Source organism: Sander vitreus, chromosome 22, assembly GCF_031162955.1.
Source record: "Sander vitreus isolate 19-12246 chromosome 22, sanVit1, whole genome shotgun sequence".
In the NCBI taxonomy this organism is placed as follows: Eukaryota; Metazoa; Chordata; class Actinopteri; order Perciformes; family Percidae; genus Sander; species Sander vitreus.
Genome location: NC_135876.1, coordinates 22723946 through 22741849, shown reverse-complemented (window position 1 = coordinate 22741849; position 17904 = coordinate 22723946). Strand labels below are relative to the sequence as shown.

Genomic DNA, 17904 nt, shown 5'->3' with positions numbered 1-17904 from the left:
GTGCCTGATGCACCTGGATGCGCTCATTGGCTACGTCTTCAAGGAGCGCTGCCTCCTTCAGGTAATGCACAGCCACGACAGCTCCTTACTTACAAAGCGATGTGACTCTTTCCACCAAACCAAGCTGCATTATTTAAAGGCTGGCATAGTTGATAACCTAACAGGATAGATATGGGTACGCAAATCCCTGCGGTTCTTTTAGGCACGGCACATATCTATAGCCCGATAAAAAAGTAAACATTTTGTGCAGGAGCGTCTTGTTCGCAGAGATCCAGGGAGGCAGCGTTTGCCTCATTACTGTGCCCATTCCACCTCTGCAGGGATAGTTCAGGTGGAAACAGGGGCTCAGGAGTCAGCTAATGTAACCCACACACCGGCCTGAGTCATTTTTCTGCAACGAGCAGCACTGGTCTGCTGTGAGTTGCAGTGACAGTAGTCAGGACAACAGCAGCCTCCTCCGTAATGCCAGCTCTCCCCTGTCAGGTCTGCAGCCTCAAGCTGTGTGCTCTTGGAGTAAGCCCCACGGCTGCCTCTAGCAATATTGAAGAGCTGTCATAACCTGATACATAAGAAATCAATGTGTTGTAGCCCATACATAGTTAAAAAGGGAACGGATGCATTAAGATTCGCTCAAGGCTGTGTGTGTGTGTGTGTGCGTGTGTGTGTGTCTGTGTGTCTGTGTGTGTGTGTGTGTGTGTGTGTGTGTGTGTGTGTGTGTGTGTGTGTGTGTGCACAGAACTGCTTAGTGCTCTGGGTGTGTTTATGTGTCTGAGTGTTGCACGTATCGATCAACAATTGGGCTTTTTGTAGTATGTATAATGACGACCTGTCATTACGAGTGCTAAAAAAGGAAACCCTGACCTGCTGTGAGGCCAGCCAGCGGCCGACAAGCTGCAGCACTTTCATTGAGGAGACGTCCATTTGATCTTGACATCTCTGTCTCCTGGGGAAAAGTTAATGGATGTGTCCCTCCCTCTTTCTCATTCAGTTCCTTCATATTCCGAAAGAGACAAACAAACAAAAGAAAAACTTTGATCATGACAGCTCACAGGCCTCTGCAGTGAGTGCTGACCGTCTGACTGCATCACAACTCTGTCCACTGAGGTGTTAATACCATGACATTACTGTTCGTGTGTGTGTGTGTGTGTGTGTGTGTGTGTGTGTGTGTGTGTGTGTGTGTGTGTATATAAAGCAATGGCTGTCGGCAGTTCAACACTACTGGGACTAAAATGGCCCAAGTAGGGAGCCATCATTGCTGAGCTTACAGCGCCTTCCTCATCTACTGCACACACACACACACACACACACACACACACACACACACACACACACACACACACACACACACACACACACACCAGCAGCTAATGTCCCACAGCACACACACTTTCTGCCCAGAAAGGTTTGGACAGAACGGCTGCAGTAGTGCAATGGTGCTTGTTCAAACAGCCCTTTCCGAGTCTAAACTGATTTCAGATCCGCCATCACTTCCCATTTGCCTCCTTTCTGATAGGATCATCACACTTAATGAGTTGAATGTTTTCCACCGGCGGTTTATTCATTTCTAACATGAGAGAATCCGGTATGCACAGCATAATAAATGAATTGTGCTTTGATTTATTGTTTGTGTGCTCTGAATTAATTTAGGTTTAGCTGTATATAATGTATGGGTGAATGAAAAAAATGTCAAACCACAGACAGTATGGGTGTTATAACACTGCTCTTTCTTTTGAGTGTATATAAGATGCCTGAGACTTGAAATTTAGCTCTAAAAAGTAGATATAGAACTATATTTAGCTACAGAGAGTGAGTGTTGTAAGTGTTGTGAAGAGTGTTTTATATTTAAGCAATGGTTTGAGAGGTATTTAAGAAGGTTTTGTTGATTTGTATTGCCAGTAGTGCAGTGCTCCTTCAAAATGTAAACGGCTATTTGAGACAAGGCTGTTTCCAAGAACATCAGTTACATCTCTGATGCTTGAAATGTTCAAGTTTGTTATAATGTCACATCTCCGGTCTCTCTTTCTTCATCTGTTCTTGAATGTATTGTAGCGAGCCAGGATGCCAGTCGGCGGTGTAAGAGTTAATGGGGTCCCCTTTCAATACACTACATAGTTTGTACATAAAGCACTACTAATAAATATGTCCCGTAGACCTCAAGGGCTCGCACTCAACGCTACAATTCCTTGGGACGTCGGCAGCAATAGACCCGGCATGTGTGAAGACGATCGGATGAACGGTTGTCGATAAAAACCAAGGACAGATATACTCTGTCATTTTAGTTGGACACCACTGGAACCTTTTTTTTTTTTTAAAGATTATTTTTTAGGGCATTTTTAGGCCTTTATTTCCACAGGACAGATGGAGACATGAAAGGGGAGAGGGGGGGAATGACATGCAGCAAAGGGCCGCAGGTCGGAGTCAAACTCGCAGCCGCTGCATCAAGGAGTAAACCTCCATATATGTGCGCCTGCTCTACCAACTGAGCTAACCCGGCCACCACTGGAACCTTTTTTAACTCGTGTAAATCCAAGTCGACGCTCTCCGTGAAGTAGCACATGGTGCCTGATCAGGCTGAAAAGAAGTAGCTTGGCGCTGCCATCATGTACGCCCACAGTCCACTCTGAGGGAAAAGGAGTGTGGGAGGTAGAGTGGTACCAACTAGATATACTATATTTGGCCTCACCTTTCATGCATCGTACCAGCTCTAGAAAACAACTCTTGAATAGGGTCTGGGTGCTCTCCTTTTGAGGACTTTGCACAGAAGTTGCACAGGGTTACTAAGGAGCACTAGGGTGAGCGTGGCCATGCTGGAGTTTTCCCCGGAGAATCAGATAAACGCCTCTTTGCAACTGCGTGTTGTGGATACATGCCTTTTAAATGAAAATTACATTTCTGGCACTAAAGTTTTGGAAATATTTTGATGTTGATATTTTGACATTTTGAACACACAGTCCAGTCCTAATGAGACATAGTTTAGGTTATACTTAGAGAAGTATTACTACAGAGGAACAGGACTTTGGCTGTCGTTCTTGGTTTGGGACAGTTGAATTGGTATTTCAGGATGGGAATTTTTGTTCCAGCTTTGATGGGTAATGAGCTGTACTCCCATTAAAGGAATGATCATTTATTTTCCTTTTTTTCATATTTTTTCGTGGAAGAGATGAAAGCAGCAGATCGTCTTGGCAACAGAGTTTGGTGGGTCTGTACAGAATCGATGCGTGTTTCCAGCTCATTCTCTGTAATGTTTTAATGAACGCATATCTGTGAATCAAAACTGCAAGGAGAACATATGTCCTGAATGTTAATCATCACTGTACTATATTCAATCAGCAAAGCCATGAGAACATCATTTGATTCTCTGCAGCAACATACCTGCTGTTTCAGTGCAGAATGGCATTGTGCTCGTGGCATGAGACAACTGACAAAAACCCAGCCTGAGAGTCCGCCTGGCAGTGGAGCCGCGGCCCTTTGAAGCTCCTCTTCTGAGATCCTCCCTGTTAAACATTTAAAACGTGTGGGGTTGGGGTTGGAGAGACATGTGTTCATGGTCGCCACATGCTCCCGCATTCCCACATACACCAGACCCTCATAATCCTACCCACCCCCTGTTGCTTCATCGCCATTCCTCACTTTTGACCCATGCTGACAGAATGAGAGGCATCACAGAGGATCTCAATAATTTAACCGTACAAGTCCTCGGCCCCAGCTCTGATATTTCATGCTTTTGTTTGTGTGCCCCCAAGAATGCGGCTGTGACTCTGCGTACAAGAATACCAGCATATTTTATTTCGTTTGTTATTCATGGCGATGCATGCCCAGCCATGTGGTTGAGGTGTTCTGTGCAAATATTTGGATACTCCTTATAGCTTATGAAAAATGTAACCTATGATGATATAATGCAAGGCATGGCTTACGTGGACTAAAATATGTTGGGTGATGCAGACACAGACCCAGCAGTTAACAAAGCTTTGGCTAAAACCGAACATTAGCCTAGTCAGCTAACCATCACACACGCACGGAGACAAAATCTAAACCATATCCTCACTGACAAAGAACACTAGAAATCAGTCATATATGCATGCTAGCAATAAAACTAACTCGCCCCTTTGCCTAATTGTGAGAAGAACATGATGAAAAAGTGGCTAAATACTCAAGAGAAGATCCACACTTTTGCCAATTGGCTAAATTCTTCAAAATTCCTTTTCCATATTTAAGCCTCTGTTCCACATAAATATCCAAACCACACAACCAAAGCAGTTGGCATGTTTCGGCTGTTGCAAGTTGTTGGATGTCACTGGCGTGATTGTTTGCCATCCAAATACCAATGTAAAAAAGGCAATTTTTTTTGTAAAGCACATTTTTATTACAATGTCTGCTACATTCAAATCCAGAGGGTCAAATATTCCGATATTTCAAGTGATCCCAGTCTGCTCCCTCCTCAGTCCTCATTTACCTGTGTAGATCAAATAATGAAGTACGCGTTACTGACATCTTTGGGTGCTGTTTGCCAAGCAGGCAGCTCGCCCACCAGTTTCCCTGCATGCGGGTTCAAGAACACTCTTTCCAGTCAAATCTGTTGCTCTCCACTGAGCGATGATGTTTATTCCCGTTTAGCCAAAGGCAGTTGAGCAGCAGCCGAGGCAATGATCACTAAATCCGAATCCCTCCGATACTTTACGCCGTCATTATGTTGACAGGAACAGTTGCAGACGTCAATCCTCCCAACAGATTCAGCTTAATAGCGAATACTGTTGTGGACCTGCAGTGTTTAAAGAATAACTGATGTATTTGTCTCGATGCGTTTCCTTTAGTGTACCCAACTCTGTAGTTGAGGCTGTGTAGCAGGCAGTCATTGACTTGGGTCTGACATCGCACACTGGGGGAGTTGAAATTGGTAGTAGACGTCGTGGTTGTTGTTTGTATTTATATTTTTTATCAAACTGTCAAGACAGCACTGAGAATTGCAAGATTTCTGCTTGTGTCATGTCAAATAACTAGCTTTTTTTTTTTTTTTCTCCCACAAAAGATTGTTCCTCTTAACCAAAGGGAAAAAATACAATTGCTGTTGAATTTGTCGCCTCTGTGTTCTGTGCTACAAAGCTGAAGGCCTTTTGAGCAACTATAAATATTGAAACCTCTCTGTCAACGTTTTACATATATATCTCATTGGAGCTTGAAATTGATTTGAAGTTGGCTGAAAGGAGACAAGCATTTTGAAAAGCAAGCCCAGGGGGGCGTAGTTGGAGTTTTTTTGGACTAAGATTAACATTCTCCTAATGTAAGATTGATAAAGGCTTGACATATCCTACTGAGCCCTATCTTTTCCCTTTTTCTTCCCTCAGCGAGTCTGAGATGTTGAGCCGCGGCAGTCTTTCTAGGCACAGCAGCTCTTGTCCTCTTTTCGAACAAAGCTGAATGTCGACTAATACGTTTCCTTCAGGGTTATTTTACCTTAGATTCCCACTTTTGCCTCTCTTTACAGGTTTGGAAGTTTAAGTCATTAATTTTCTTACAGACAACTTCACCTGGACAATGAGGCGAGGGGTGGGGGGGTTGGCACTCCCTCTCTCTTCCAGTGGCTCACCTAAATGCAGCTCCCTCTCCTCTTTTCATTCGAGCGATTGCTGATCCAACATTGTTAAACTGCTTTTCTGATTTGCTTTGACGAGTGTTACCGTTTGTAATGAGTCATTATCCAAAAGAGGAAATGGAACGCATCAGGCTCTGTGGAGGGTTTTCACAGGGCCTGGGGTCGGTCCATTCGTCGTTGATGTCTAAACGCTGTCAGTTTGGCTTTTGTTGCTCACTGTGTACACTTTTTGCCCTCTGTGACAAGGGAAGAAGCGACCTTGTTGTTTGAGTAGAAGTTGGGGAGCAGAGCTGAAATGAGAGACTGAAAATGCCACAAAGGCAAGAAAAAGTCTGTAAAAAAGTGTTACACTTTTCCAAAAAAGAAATCTGTTTTGAATGAATGAGAAGTAACATTTTTATTTTTAGAGTTGGTATTTTTTCATTCATCTGCGATACCTCCGCTGCCGCACAACATGTTGTCTGACCTCTTTGAAAATCAAATGTGTTTACAGTTGTTTCGAATAGGGTCGGGCCTCGTTTGGATTTGAACAGTTCTGATTCCAGCTCCGATTCTTCGTTTCAATTCCAGTTCTTATTGATTCTTTGAGGGGTGGAGTTGAAGTGGGTCACATGCCTATTTTCACAAATAAGAGGAAAGTTTTATTTTGATTCAATGGTGGTTTGCAGTTTTACAGGCCTTTTTCAAATGTAAAATAAAGCCAGACTAGAGCGCTGCTTACTGTGCTCCACGGCTGCAACACAACAAGCGCCTGGCCGCTTCGGAAACCAAAACGTATGCATGTTAAATTGGGAAGCGATGATCGGATTTGAAACCAAATCCTCTAAACGATTCCAAACTATTCCAATAAAGAAAAGATTCTATTGGAATTGGAATTTTTCGGAAACAATTTTGGAATCGGTTCTCGATGCCCAATGGCACTGGAAGGCGGATGGAAAAGCCGTCTGTCAAAGAGAGGGAGGAGGCGATGTACCGTTGAAATATGGGGATAACGGCGCACATTTTGATTGCTGTACACAAGTTGTAGCAGCCACCAGGCTTGTGGTAGACCAGCCAGCAAGGGTCAGTGCTGCAAACTGTGCCACAGGGCCATCAAAAAAGTACAAACCCCAGAGCAGAGACATTTTTGGGGGTGTAGGAAATACAGCACAGGGCCTACAGTAAAAGAAGACTGAAGCTTAAACACAGGTGAAGTTCCCGAGTTTCTACAAAGGTTCATGGGTTAAAGTGTGACGTTACTCCTATCTGCTAACTCCCTTATCCTCTCCTCCAGCTGGCCATGACTCACCCCAGTCACCACCTCAACTTTGGTATGAATCCTGATCATGCCCGCAACTCGCTTTCCAACTGTGGCATCCGCCAGCCCAAGTACGGAGACAGGAAGGTCCACCACATGTACATGAGGAAGAAGGGTGGGTCATTTTTGCCTATGTATCCCATTCTCTCACTGTCTCGTTTCCATTCATACTGTCAAATGACTACTCTTGTCTACTACGGTCCCTCACCTCTCCACCCTGGTGAATTTGTTTTCAGGAATCAACACGTTGATTAACATCATGTCTCGTCTGGGGCAGGATGACCCCTCCCCTTCCAGGTAGGCTGCCTGCAGGCACGTATCTGTTCATGCTATCACTGACCACAGGGGCAATCAAAGGGACGATCCTTGTGATTAATATACCCGGCAGGCCTGCTGACAAGAAAATTAACTTCAACTGTGAAAGGAAGCGATATCACAGGGGAAATGAAATGAGCTAATTTTAAGGGCAACGGCTACTTACTATTGAATGCGAGCTGCTGTTTCTTTCTCAGAGCGCTGAACAGCTGAGCATCTGTGCGTGAGATAGTGCGTGCCTGAAGTCTCTCTTTCTCGCTACTTGTCCTCACATCTCTGCCGTTCCTCCCGTCTCCTCCTCACCTTTAGGATCAATCACAACGAGAGACTGGAGTTCCTGGGCGATGCTGTTGTCGAGTTCCTCACCAGGTGAGAAAGCGCTCGCGCTTCTATGATAGACACAACGGCTAATTGAAGCCGACTACGACACTATCGGCCTTTCGTTTCTCTGCTCGTTTCTTTCTCCCCCTCTAACTTGATTTCTCCCTCTCTCTCATTGTCTACATCTATCCGTGTCTGTCACAGCCACGCTCTTCTCCATACTTTCGACTCATTCAAGACAGTGATTTACTGGTAATTGGTACCGGGATGTAATTCCCTCACCCCTTTTAACGGCCTGAAATTCTCCATGACAACTTGCAATTAGCTGTCTGGAATTGCTGTCTGGACTGCTGACTGTGTTATTGACTCCCAGGTGATTGCGCCCATTGCTGCCCGGCACTTACCTAAGCACAGTGCTAATTATATGTAGCTATTATTAATCTCATACACTGCCTAGCAAGGTAGTGCCCTCCTGCCCACCGTACCGCCTCCTCTGAGTGGATATTACCGCATGAAAATATAAGAAAAGGACTCGCTCTCTCGCCACAGAGTGCGGAACTTTTCACACACAGGTTGCAAAAAGAAAAGGAAGAATAGATTTTCATGCGACTTCCATTTGCCCAGCAGCATATCTACTACTACCAAAATCTAATTCGTAACCCTCGATGCTAACACTTCCACCAACAGTGAACATTCAGGAGCGGGATTAAACCTTAATAGGAACTGACACTGGGTTACACAGGACACTGCTTCAGCTTCTTATGCAGCAAGAGCAGTGTTACAAAAAAGGTGGTTAGCCTGTGTTTCCCTGGATATCTCTGGGCATGTTTTGCCACTTTCCCTCCTTCCCCCTCTTCCTTCCTTCCTTTGATTGTTAGCGTCTGACGAGACATGCTTGGCCTACGCTCTGGCCCTCTGAATTATTTATCAGCCTCTTGTCCAGTTAAATGGGTACAGTAGAACCAGCCAACTGCCTTGTGCACCTCCAGTGTGCGCTGCCCTTGGAGACTATCTGTGCCTCTGCTGTCCAGCCAGCAGAATATTTTGCACATTTGAATAGCCCCAACACAGGGAGTTAGTGTTGAACAGAGGGGGGTCACGGCATGATATATTTTTTTTAAAGGGTCCGCAGATGATATAAAAAAAATTGGTTCACGTGCAATATTTCTCATCCTTCAGAAAAGTAAATATTTCATAAGGGAAGTGTTGGAATTAGTCATGCTTATTAAAGATAAAGGCCTGAAAAGGTAAACTAGAAATCACCTTTGGAAAAGCATTAAGAACATAGTGTTGTGAGTAAACATCACATGTGATTTGGGGATTTTTTGTTACCCATAAAGTTTAAGAACCACTGCTGCAGAACATGTGAGGAAAGGTACATGAGAGCTACAGTTTGTATCTTCACTTAAAGGTCCCATGGCTTGACAATTTCACTTTATGAACTTTTTTAACATTAATATGAGTTCCCCCAGCCTGCCTATGGTCCCCCAGTGACTAGACATGGCGATAGGTGTAAACCGAGCCCTGGGTATCCTGCTCCGCCTTTGAGAAAATGAAAGCTCAGATGGGCCGATCTGGAATCTTCCCTTTATGACGTCATAAGGGGAAAGGTTACCTCCCCTTTCTCTGCTTTGCCCACCCAGAGAATTTGGCCCACCCATGAGAGAGTGGCATCATGGCTTCAAAACAAGCAAAGTGGCAGTTGGTCAAGGCCACACCCCCACCCTCCACCTTTCATTGGATCTCATTCAGATACAGTATTAGGGGACCACTAAGGCCTACATAAAAGAGACTTCAGATACAGTATTAGGGGACCACCAAGGCCTATATAAAAGAGACTTCAGATACAGTATTAGGGGACCACCAAGGCCTATATAAAAGAGACTTCAGATACAGTATTAGGGGACCACCAAGGCCTATATAAAAGAGACTTCAGATACAGTATTAGGGGACCACTAAGGCCTATATAAAAGAGACTTCAGATACAGTATTAGGGGACCACTAAGGCCTATATAAAAGAGACTTCAGATACAGTATTAGGGGACCACTAAGGCCTATATAAAAGAGACTTCAGATACAGTATTAGGGGACCACTAAGGCCTATATAAAAGAGACTTCAGATACAGTATTAGGGGACCACTAAGGCCTATATAAAAGCATCCAAAAAGCAGCATGTCATAGGACCTTTAATGACCCTTGATGCACTTAGTGGGGTCGATAGTTTACTGCACCAATATATTTGAAGGCCATTTTCTTTGTGAATTTATCTTTATTTTAAAAGGACAAGCTTCTGATTCAAAAACGGAGGTACACAAACAATGTTTCTGTACCTGAAGAATGCTAAGTGGCCCAGTTAGCCGCTCTCTGTGACTGACACTTTTGCCAGCAAACCAAGAGTCTCTGGTCTAATTATTTTTCATTACACTAAGTGGTTTTTTTTTATTAATTCCAAGTGCTTTGTTTTCACACTAAGACCACAATACCCTGACAAATAGACCTCTCGTGATTTTGGAAAACGGAACACCACCTGCTTTCCTCTCTTTGCATTGATTAGAAATGACTGAATTAAATGGTCTGTTTTAATTCAAATGAAATCAAATGATACGCTGTGGTTAGGGAGACTCTGGACCGTAATGAAAATGGAACCTGCTCGCCCGGAACCCAGCTGTGGAACTACTGAAGCGTCTGAGGCCATTTCTGGGTTCCAACATAGACCTGGAACGGCTGGAAAGTAATTAGGTGGTCTTGACAAAATTAGTAAATGCAGGATGAGGCAAGTTAAACATATATCTAACAATATTCTATCTGAATGTTATTATTCAAATCGCCTGCCTTCTTCTGTAATCATAAGTCTTGTTATTTTGTTCCTTTTATTATCATCATTTTATTTTCACCAAATTGAGTTTAAGCCTGTCATTATTATTATTATTTTTTCTCATTCAAATGTCGCCATATTGAGTTTATTTCATGTCGTTTGTTTTTATTTTTATTTATATTTCCTGTAAATTAGGTTCTAGTGACCTGGTGAGGTTTCACTATAAGCCCCCCTCCCCTCACGTGTTTCTGACCTCTCCAGCACACACTTTTTCTCTTTCTACGTGAAAGAGATATGTTGTGATTTATGTTGTGTTATATTTTTTTTCATATGAATGTTGTAAACCCGCTTTACTTCATTACACAGTCTTATTATTGTTTGATTGTGTGACGTTGTCATATTTTTCTACCAATTTTACTTATGTTTGATGTATGAATACTTACCTATGTATTCAGACAAGAAAGTAAAAAACAAATGAATTAGGGGTGTAAGAAAAAATTGATACACTTGAGTGTCACGATATTTTATTTTGCAATACTGTATAGATTTATTTTTGATTTTTTTTTTTTTTTTTGTTTACGTGCAAAAATTCATGTAAGTCACATTTATGTTGTGTTTAAACCCCCTACCGCTAGATGGCTATGCTGAGACACACCACTAGTGTCCTTGCCTAACAGTGCCTAGCAGTGCCTGACTTTTTGCTAGAAGCTAACAATGTAGCTATGGCTGTACTTTGGTCTACTTTAGCATATAAACATTAGCTCACTAGGAACCTGGGAACCACAATCCCAAACTGGCAGTTTGATTTTCTGTGTTCTGAATTGTTTCCCTAAAGTAAACTTCTTTGTCTTTTGTGCACATCATGTCTTTTTTTTAAATATTAGTTTTTCTTAAATTATACTTAAAGGTCCCATGACATGGTGCTCTTTGGATGCTTTTATATAGGCCTTAGTGGTCCCTTAATACTGTATCTGAAGTCTCTTTCCCGAAATTCAGCCTTGGTGCAGAATTACAGCCACTAGAGCCAGTCCCACAATGAGCTTTACTTAGGATGTGCCATTTCTGTGTTTGTAGCTATTGAGGAGGAGAGAGGAGGTGTGGCCTTGACCAACTGCCACTTTGCTCGTTTGAAAGCCATGATGTCTCTCTCTCATGGGCGGGCCAAATTCTCTGGGTGGGCAAAGCAGAGAAAGGGGAGGTAACCTTCCTCCTTATGACGTCATAAGGAGCAAGATTCCAGATCGGCCCATCTGAGCTTTCATTTTCTCAAAGGCAGAGCAGGATACCCAGGGCTCGGTTTACATCTATCACCATTTCTAGCCACTGGGGGACCATAGGCAGGCTGGGGGAACTCATATTAATGTTAAACAACCTCATAAAGTGAAATTGTCATGCCATGGGACCTTTAAAAAAAAATCCCAATATATCGCCTCACGCACAGTATCGAAATATATTGCAATATATCGAATCGTGACCCATGTATCGTGATACGTATCGTATCGCCAGATTCTTGCCAATACACAGCCCTAAAATGAATATTCTCCAACTAAAGATGTGAAGCCATGACATCTGAGATCCAGTGACTTGTTCTTCAACCGTTCTAATCTGTTTTCATTTTCTGTGTCCACAGTGTCCACTTGTACTACCTTTTTCCCAGTTTAGAGGAGGGCGGCCTGGCTACCTACAGGACAGCCATCGTCCAGAACCAGCACTTAGCCATGCTAGCCAAGGTAAACTCATAACAAGTCCTCCGTCTGTAGGGTCAAAGCAGTGCAAGTTCTGCGAACTGACAGGAGAACATGTTTGAGACAGTGTTATTGTTTTCTGTCTTGCCGTTATGACTTTGATTCTTTCTAAGGGGGCACTGGGGAAAAAGAGTAATTTTGTCTTGCTGCCATCCCTTCCCTTCTTTCTTTGGCCCCTCAGGTTTGTAATTGGAGTTAAAAGGTTGTTGTTTTGGAGGACTAGACTAGTGCGGCTGGGGTCCCTGTGGGCCCCTAGAGGTCTTCCTGAAACACTCTCCAGTTCCTGTTATCGCTAGGCCCCCTTGCTTCGCTCCTTCTCTCTCTCACTGGCAGCGTTGTACAGCCAAGCCGCACTCACTGGCACGTTTGTAAAGAACACAACAATAATCGTCCCGGGATGTGGAGAAAGCAATTAAAAACTTCAATCTTTCATGTTGCTCCCTGCTGAATACAAAGATGCAGCTGCCCGAATCTGCATTAGTGCTGTGTAGCAGTTTGGCTTGTTTCAATTTGCCGCTCGCGGTAAAGCGAGTGTGATACAGCGTTTGGCGTTGCCAAGTTGTTTACCAGGCTCCTCTAAAGCCGTCTGCTCAAGAACACTCACAATTATCTTTCAAAAAAATATCTTCAGCGAGCGACGGCACAATCCGCCACTTCACTTGGAAGGCTTGAAAGTCCGAACGGGTTCCCTCTGAGTTGGAGTATTTATGAATTGTGACTTAATTTGTGTGTGCAATCACGGGGGGTAGAATACCACCAACAGTTAGCAGGCATAATTAAATAGCACCCTGACTGTTTTTTTGCCGCGTATTTGTCTGTGGTGCACTGCCAGTAAAATCAAGTTGGGCTACTTTTGACGTGGCACAAAGAAATAGTTGCAGAAAGTTTGACTGACCCACAGTCTCACACTTCACTGCATTTATTAACATTAAATGGAAGCTAAATATAATTATTATTATTATTATTATTAGACTGAACATTTATAGTTCTTTACGTGATGTCCTGCTTTATTCTCACACAGCTTTAGAGTTGACCAGTACAACCAGCTCCACCGGAAGTTCAGTGCCTTGTTCAAGAGTAGCTAGGTTATAGTTGTTGGGTCAATTAGGGGAGAGTTTGTCATTCCTATTTTTTTTTAATCACATTTTTTCCAAGCAGGTCTTCTTAGTCTGTCCGATGGTCACAAGTAATTGCCCACCTCAGCAACTGTTCCTGGACCCAGCCCAGGTTCTATCACGAGAAAAGCCCTACATCATTATAAAAGGTGGAGAAGCCTTTGGAAAGGCAATAGAGACAGTAGAATAAAAAAAAAGAATAGAATAAAATAAAGTCTCACAAAATAGAGACAAAAGTAGAAATTAGGACCACACTCTGTTTCGAAAATACACTGTACAGTGATAGTGCTCAGTATTATACTGTACATTAGTTGTTAATATTGTGTTCGATACAATACTGTGTACTGTACAGCAGCAGGGGCTGGATTGAGCTTGTATAGATTAAAATACAACTAACTATACATTGAATATATTTGCACATATAATATAAACACACACACACACAGCGAGAGGTATGTTAAATACAGGTATTTAATAATACAGGAACATAGTACCACAGAGATAAATAGGACATTTGACATTGTTATTTTAATAATACATTTATTTTATAAGATAGCATATTTGTGATTAATAATACATTCAATATCAGTTTTTTTTTGTCTCTTCGGTTCCTCTGATATGCATACTTATTGTAAAAAGTGGTTTGAAGGTCACCACTGGACTATTTCACAGTTTATCTTGGGATTATCTAGCGTGTGTGTGTGCATGTATGTGTGCGCGTGTGATTGTAATTTTGTGCGTGCGTTGTATGCACGTGCGTGAACATTTTCCTCCCGTGGCATCATGCCACAGCTGGACAACACATGGGCACATCTGTCAGTGCCATGAAGTAGAACCTTTTCCAGCAAGGGCAGGCAATCTTTTTCATTTCCCTTGAGTTTTTCGGCCCCTTTATTTCCTTTTCTCCATGGAGAGCCTATGAAAATGTGCAATACCAAAAAATGCTATTACTTCAAGAGGCTATTACTGATGTGTCGCACTGATGTGAATGCGTTTGTCTATTACAGAAACTGGAGTTGGATCGCTTCATGCTCTACGCTCACGGACCAGATCTGTGCCGGGAGTCGGACTTGCGACACGCCATGGCCAACTGCTTTGAGGCTCTTATCGGTGAGATTCCCTCGAGAAAAAGCAGGGATCGTGGTTGTGCAGGAGAACATGAAAAATAGGAATGCATTTTGAGTGAACTAAATATCTTAATCTTGTCCTAAAAAGATAGATTTACATATTTAGTTCACTCGAATTTTACTGAAAACAAATACTGTCTCTCCGCTATTACAAACACAACACAAAAATTAGGAGGGGGTTTAATACTCGTATAGTGTAGTATACTTAATAGTTTTAGTGAGGTGCTGCTTTGCTGGACTTTGCAGCAGCGCGTGTGTGTGTTTGTTTTACATTGTGTAAATAGCTGCAGTGGATCTCCCATTAGGCCCTGGACACATTACACAGCTTTATTGATCTCAGGAGATGTGGTTTGACCTCTGGCTGGAGAGGCAATCCCCACAGCACCGCTCTCCTTTACCCACGCCAAACACATACACAAGCTTGCTATTCATCTCGCCAGCAGTTCAGTGACAGAGTTTGTGCAGTTGTTAGGACCCTGTGCTGAAAAAGCACACACACACACACACCAAACACACAAGCGCACTCGCGCAAAGCTCTCGGTGGGGACCGTCTCCCTCTCTCCATCCAACCCCATGGGCAGCGCTAAGCTAAGCCTCATTCCTTGAGAGCTGCAGAGTCGGCAGCTTTCCTCATCTTATCACCATCTTGATTGAACCAGTTCAGCCATCTCTGCGCTCCCCTGATGATAGACACAGAAAGTGGGTGGCTTTAAAGAGATCTTCCTCGCCTCCCCTCTCCCTGCGCCAAAAAACAGCAGTGCACAAAGAGTGCTGACTGGCACCACGCCCCCCCCCCCGTCGGCCCCGGGGCCCCGTACTTGTTACGGGTTCATTATCGACAGAGACGAAGTCATAATCTATTCTGTCCTGTGGCTGTCGCCGCCTCATTGCTGCACACATCCGAGCAAGGCAGCAGGGTCACGAGTCTGGATGCTTTCTTTCTTCCCCCTCTCTCTTTTTATATATCAAATTTCCCAAAAAAAAAAGAAAAGTGATGAATAAACAGGGATGCTGTTATAAAGGAACCTGTGAGAAAACAGCTGTCAGAGCACCCTGTGGTGGTGGGTTTTAGATTACCTACTCAAAAATGATCCCCCAGCAGACACACGCATGCTGAGGGGCAAAACATGCACACATACACACAGATTTGACACATACAAAGTCCCTTCTATTGAAAATGCCTTCTGCTGTTGCCTCACTTCTTTCACTGAGACTTTTGTCATCTTCATTTCAGTTTTTTTTCAGTTGTTTTTAGCTCAAACGCCTCCTTTCAGACCTTGTCGTTGAGCAGTCTGTGTCTCCACCCTCCGCTGTCTCTGACTTACTCTTTATGTCCCGTTGCGTTCTTCCACCCCCCCCCTCGCAGATGATGAGTCATCATGTCACTCTGTCATCTCTTCCCTCCCTCCCCCTCCTCACTCTCCAGCCCTCCAAGTCTCTCGCCGAAGGGAGCATTTTCTCCTCAAAAGACAAACCCAGATCGCTCACACGTGCCGTAGGATGGTACGAGGGTCTCACAAACGTTTCATTTCATCCTCACGCACATTTTTCCATCTGACACAGACGTCAAACCACCACTTTCCCAAAAGCAGCAGGCACCACGTCAACAGACATGCACATTGGTGCGTCGCTGCCTTGATGTCTGAGGGTACCATCATTTTTTTGAGTTTTCTTTTTTCTATTTTAACACTCTTTTTTTTTTTTTTTTTCTTCCCTCCCTCTAGCGTGCACACGCTAAGAATTCAAAATGGGCCTCTTTCCGTACACTGAAAGCTGTGATGGAATATGACGTGCTCATAATATTTCCAAGGCCCTGGAAGATAGCTTTAATGGCTTACTGTGCATGTTTTCTGACCTTTGTTTTATTTGTTTCCTCGCCACAGTGACCATTGAACCTAGGCTTTGTTGGAAATGGCAGATAATCCTCTGCTTTGCATGGGCAAAGCTTTCCCTCCATGGATCCGAGAATGTGTCTATCTCCTAACCCTGAGGCAGGGCCATTCTCTTGCTCGAGACAGAGAGAGAGAGAGAAAGAAAGTGGAGAGAGCTGGAGAGAGAGGAAGAATGGAGGGAGAGCAGTAGAGGAATGGAAAGCAAAGGCATCTGCAATGCAAATGGGTGCCCTGCAACCCTGAATAATTCAAAGTGTTGAATGGAAATCTTGCTTTTCTGATCCCCTGTCATTAACTTCTGCCGGAGTGGGCCATTCTCATTTGGGCTCTTTTGGCCTGCACACCTCCCATTCTGTGCGCCCCCCCCCCCCGCCTCTCTCTCTCACCCTCACCGTCGGCGCTCTTGCTCTTGCCCACTACCTCTTCTTCGTCTTTAGAAACCACTTTCTCCCTCTGCTTATTCATAGAAACTCTGCACGCCTGTTGCCCTCCCGTTTCGCTCTCAGGTCTTCTTCACTGATAAGCCACGTCGCTTCCTTCCTGCCGAACTGTTTGAAAAGAATTGAGCGAAGAAGAAAAGAGGCCCCACTCTGTTTTTATGGCCCTAATTTCCTTGTACAGTTGATCTGTGGATTATACGCTGCCAGCAGCCATGGGGGATACAGATGGTGAACCTTTGTGAGGGCCCTCTCTAAGCTCTTCCTATTAAAAGAACGGAGAGAAAGGATTATCTCTCACTTGCTGAATATCCGATTCATACACAATGCAGCCGGTGTATTCATTGAGCAAGTACTGCTCCCTTTGTTAATTGCTGCAATGGTAGCAGTGGTGGAGTTGGTTTCTTGCGCGCCCTCTTTTTTTTTTGTTTCTTCCATATCGCCCCATCGCTCCAAGCCTCCTTTTTGAAAAGTAAGAAGTTTGATGTTACAATGCACTGCATGCCTTCGCCGCTGCAGTGGTGAAAAATTCTATTCTCATGTTTTGGGTTTGTTTATTTTTTTGCCTTTTTAATGTGTTGCTTTCTGTGTCCGTCTGCTGCTTCAGCCCCCATTGAGCCGGAGAGGGAGCGGCTTAATATATTATTTGATGGATTAGAGCCTGAGCGTTTTTGAATAATTCATTCTAGGTTATTAATGTGACTGTCAGCCTCTGGTGTTTCATATGCCCCTGACTCTGGGTTTTTATTGGTCACTGAAAACCCACAGACATTGGAATTCTATTCCTAAACATAACACTGTACAGTCGGCATGGCTGTCTGCATTAGACTTGTGACAGATGTGGAGATTCATTAGTGGCTGGCCTTCTCTGGCCATGACTGATATCCTCTACACAGTACTGGACGGAAACTTGGTTAGAGTTTGTACACTGTGTTTTCTCTAACCTGTACCACATCTACACAATCAAGTTTCTAATCTATCAGTTCAGGGTTGGGCTCCATTGGACTCCGGTTCCACTTTTGGTCCAGTTTAAAGTTAGGAAAATACCCAGATTCATTAAGCTCAGTGTGCAGAGATTGCAAAGAGCACTGTAAGGATGACCAATTATGGAAATAGCAAATAGGTAATCTACCTTGAAACAATTGCACTGCACTTTGGGTTAAATACTGAGTTAGTTCTTAAGTTGGTTATTTACAATTGTGAGTTAAAACTAAATACATTCACTGAGGGATTAAAAAAAAAATAAAGAA

The 17904-nt window shown here is 43.6% G+C and overlaps 1 protein-coding gene across 2 annotated transcripts in view; it reads left to right on the top strand.

The window, feature by feature from the left end:
- drosha (drosha ribonuclease III) overlaps positions 1-17904 on the top strand; it is an 89740-nt gene that overhangs the window by 32387 nt on the left and 39449 nt on the right. For both annotated transcript variants that reach the window (XM_078280163.1, XM_078280162.1), the window contains exons 17-22: positions 1-61; positions 6864-7002; positions 7124-7184; positions 7512-7571; positions 11969-12068; positions 14206-14308. The exon at positions 1-61 is cut by the window's left edge and continues 47 nt beyond it. In XM_078280163.1, coding sequence (XP_078136289.1) covers positions 1-61; positions 6864-7002; positions 7124-7184; positions 7512-7571; positions 11969-12068; positions 14206-14308 — 524 coding nt within the window. The remainder of the gene's footprint in view (positions 62-6863; positions 7003-7123; positions 7185-7511; positions 7572-11968; positions 12069-14205; positions 14309-17904) is intronic.